This window comes from Periplaneta americana, chromosome 7 (genome assembly GCF_040183065.1).
Source record: "Periplaneta americana isolate PAMFEO1 chromosome 7, P.americana_PAMFEO1_priV1, whole genome shotgun sequence".
NCBI classification, from domain to species: domain Eukaryota; kingdom Metazoa; phylum Arthropoda; class Insecta; order Blattodea; family Blattidae; genus Periplaneta; species Periplaneta americana.
Genome location: NC_091123.1, coordinates 87,861,030 through 87,864,977, shown reverse-complemented (window position 1 = coordinate 87,864,977; position 3,948 = coordinate 87,861,030). Strand labels below are relative to the sequence as shown.

The 3,948-nt window shown below is 37.5% G+C and overlaps 1 protein-coding gene across 1 annotated transcript; it reads left to right on the top strand.

Moving 5' to 3' along the window:
* The first annotated feature begins 302 nt into the window (after positions 1–302).
* LOC138703266 (uncharacterized) lies at positions 303–3,640 on the top strand. The gene is made up of 4 exons (XM_069831008.1): positions 303–1,696; positions 2,689–2,751; positions 2,993–3,055; positions 3,512–3,640. The coding sequence occupies exons 1-4, from the start codon at positions 1,535–1,537 to the stop codon at positions 3,617–3,619; spliced, it is 396 nt and encodes a 131-aa protein (XP_069687109.1). The 5' UTR covers positions 303–1,534; the 3' UTR covers positions 3,620–3,640.
* Positions 3,641–3,948: the final 308 nt, after the last annotated feature.

Sequence of the window (3,948 nt, the reverse complement as noted above, 5' to 3'; positions counted from 1 at the left end):
TTTCCGTGTCTTTTTAAACACCACCTTGACAAGTACTCCATTATGGGCATGAGTAGGCTATTTTATCATTCTTGACGAGTGCCCTATTATGGGCATGAGAATATGACAAAGCATTTTAGTAGTAAGGAAATGATGCTCACGTGACAGGCTGGGAGGCTGGGAGGGGGCGTGGCCAAAGGAGGGGTGGGGAAGGGGGCGTGACCACATGAGGGGTGAGGGGAAAGGGGGTGTGGTCAAAAGAGGGGTAGGGGGAAAGGGGGCGTGGTCAAAGGAGGGATAAGGGGAGCTGTTTTGTGATTGGTGAATGGGGATTTGCAAGCGAGTGGTGTGGGAAAGCGATTGACGAATGAGCATGGAGAGAATGTTGAAATGGAGTGGAGCTGTGAGAGGGAGGAGTTTTGGTTCCATGTGAAAGTGAAAGGTGTGTTACATAAGATCCAAGGCAAACCTCTCGACATGTGTTGAGGTCCGTTGTTTGTAATTCACCTTGAACCAAATGTGAAAGTGGAAGCGCGACGTGTTGACACATGACAAGGTGAACAACACCTCGACACGTGTCGTGTTTTCGGCGTACACCGGCTGACCTTCCGCAGCCCAGCCGGTTGAAGAGAAAGTTCAGTTGCAAAAGAGTTTTTTGCTCCATGTCACTGGTATAAAAGCGGAAGAATTCGGGTTGTATATAGTTGTATCATGGATCCATTAGCTACATTATCAAGCATTAGTGTTGGGGAGTACACAAGAATAAGCAATATTGGGACGTTAACTCCCAACAAAGAGTATATTTTGAAAAAGCTAAGAAAATTAAACACTATAAACGGTCCGGTGATAGTGGCAGATTTAGAAGACTTATCTGTTTTCCTCCCCAAACGGTTTACGAACCTATCTGAAGCGGTTCTCAATGAAATAACGTCTGATTCAAAGATATTGTTGGTGTACCGAGGGTTGGTGCCGATTGGCGTAGGGAGTAAAACGATCCATAAAGTGGACTTCAAAAGAAGTGAATAGCGGAGAGGTGAGTAGAAATGAATACGATTATACAAATATGTTAGTATCACCAAGTGTGTTAGAAATATGTACTATTTTAAGTTAGGTAATAAGTTGTAAATGTTGAGTTGATATGATGAGATATGGATGATGTGTTGAGATAATGCTACATGTCTCGGAACTACGAATCTAATTACTTATAACATAATGGTTAACCCTGACATGGAACAGACACGTGTGGAAATTTAAGTTAGGTGAAAGTCAGGCAATGCGTGAACTCCTGCATCTGCGTGCGTGCGAGAGAGGTGAGAAAAAAGCGAAAGTATTTGGACACGCGTACTAATGTAGTTTAGGTAATATGTTGCTTAAGGGGGTTAGACAGGACAGGACCCCTTCGCTGTCAGAGGTACAAGATGAATTATTTTAGGAGAAAAAAAAACAATACCTGTCTGGGTGAGAGTTGGGGATTAACCTTGAATGAGCCCCGAAACACGTGGAGGAAACTCGTATAAATAGGATGCTGTACATTTCATAGGAATACAGTGCAAGAATGGATTTTAAAGTTCATTGCAGGTTATATCACAATGAAATGTGTAACGGTACGATTCACACAATACGATGTATAAATCCAGGAGTGCTGGAACTAGGACTGCAAATTTATGACTGTGCAGCAACGTGCTATGTCTATCGATTACACCAGTTGGAGGCGAATGTAAGTACACTACATATTTTAATCATCGAAGTCTCATATTTATTGCTTCATTAACGTACTTGTACACATGTATCTGCTTACCATACACAGAACCAATATAAGTTCATTGAATATTTTAATTAATACTTATTTTTGTTTCATTATCTCGTGTATGTTTATTTATATGTTTTTGTGTTGTGATTATAATGATAGCATCATTAATAATGTGATGTATAAATCTAATGCATGATTTTTATCAAAGTGTACATCATTAATTACATTAATCAATGCATCAAATTTATGTTTTTTGTAATCATTTAACTAGATTGTGGGCTTATTTTCATTTAATTGTTGTATTTACATAAGAATTACTCTGACAAACGATGTAAATTCATTCATGTTTTTCTAACTAGATTGTAGACCTCATTTCCGTGTTTGCGTGTTAATCAGCGTTTGCTCATGCTCTAACAAATGTTACTTTACTGTTATTATTTCATTGTTCATGATAGCGTTATTAATAATGTGATGCATAAATCTAACGCATGATTCCTATCAAAGTACACTTATTTTATTTACATAAACAGTGATGCAGAACCGAGAGAGTTTGAGACTTCCATTGAGGAGGTCACGGGTTCAAATTCCATCACCAACCATAAAGACGGCTACCAGTTAACATGCGCTCATTTAATAACTGGGGGGCGTAGCTCAATTGGTAGAGCGTTCGCTTAGAAAGTGTAAGGTTCCGGGATCGATACCTGACACCTCCAAAAGATTTTATTTTATCGATAGAAATACTCCGACGTAGCTCAATTGGTAGAGCATTCGCTCAGAAAGTGTAAGGTTCCGGGATCGATAACCGACACCTCCAAAAGTTTTTATTTTATCGATAGAAATACTCCGATAAATGATATAAATCCATGTATCAAATTTTAACTAGATAGTATTTTCATTTAATTGTTGTGTGTTAATCACGCTTCAACAAATATTACTTTATGTATTAATTATTTTCACAGATGGCAGCCGGAGCAGAGGCACCTCCAAACAATACACCAGTAGAGATGCCTCGCCATAATCATGTAAGTTCATTGGATATGTTAATCATACTTAAATATGTTAAAGCGGTTGCTCATGCTCTAAAAATAAGGTTCCGGGATCGATACCCGACACCTCCAAAAGTTTTTATTTTATCGATAGAAATACTCCGATAAATGATATAAATCCATGTATCAAATTTTAACTAGATAGTATTTTCATTTAATTGTTGTGTGTTAATCACGCTTCAACAAATATTACTTCATGTATTAATTATTTTCACAGATGGCAGCCGTAGCAGAGGCACCTCCAAACAACACACCAGTAGAGATGCCTCGCCATAATCATGTAAGTTCAATGGATATGTTAATCACACTTAAATATTTTTGAGCGGTTGCTCATGCTCTAACAAATGTTACTTTATTGTGGGCTTATTTTCATTTAATTGTTGTAATTACATGACGTTCCTGTGCTCATAATTTACCCATACTACTCGTTTCCCAATGTTTCTTAAACTAATATTTATGTACCTAATTTCATTTTAATTTATTTTATTTACATAAACAATGATGCAGAATCGACAGAGTTTGAGACTCGCATTGAGTAGGTCATGGGTTCAAATTCCGTGATCGACCATAGAGACAACTGTCAGATTGGAAATTTACATGTCATCGCCGCCTCAATTACCAATACGATAAACCACTCCTATCTGATTTTTGTTAATCAAAATTTTACCTGGTTTCATTAATTACGTTCACAGATGTCAACTAATTTATTTTATGTAATGACTTGCTGTTTTCACAGATGCTCCGGCCTGAGACGCCGCACATGGAGATGGACAGAAGGATTGGGGAAGAGGGAAGCGAACAGGCATGCTCCTGTGGTGAATGTAACGCAATTACGATTGAATAAAAAAAAAAACATTGAATATAATGAGTTATTATTTCGAAAGTGAAATCACATTCCTTATCACTGAGCAAGAAACCTGTCCTTATTTCCATCTTGGGGGACTTAGGATCGGGGTAAAAGAAAAGAGTAATAAAAGCAAATAATAGTTATATATTGATTACAATGCAACAAATACAGTTCCAGAAAACAGTACCAAATGAATTGTTTCTTTTCCACAAACACACTCACAATCAGTCATATGTGATATCTCTTAAAAGCACTATAATTAACATAACCACTAAGCATTGTAATTAACATAACCATTATTCCACAATAGTCCATGATGATATGCT

Coding starts and splice junctions, on each gene's coding strand:
- LOC138703266 (XM_069831008.1), top strand. CDS start 1,535: ATGGATTTTAAAGTTCATTGCAGGTTATATCACAATGAAATGTGTAAC. Junction 1,697..2,688: donor TACACCAGTTGGAGGCGAAT/GTAAGTACACTA, acceptor TTATTTTCACAG/ATGGCAGCCGGAGCAGAGGC. Junction 2,752..2,992: donor AGATGCCTCGCCATAATCAT/GTAAGTTCATTG, acceptor TTATTTTCACAG/ATGGCAGCCGTAGCAGAGGC.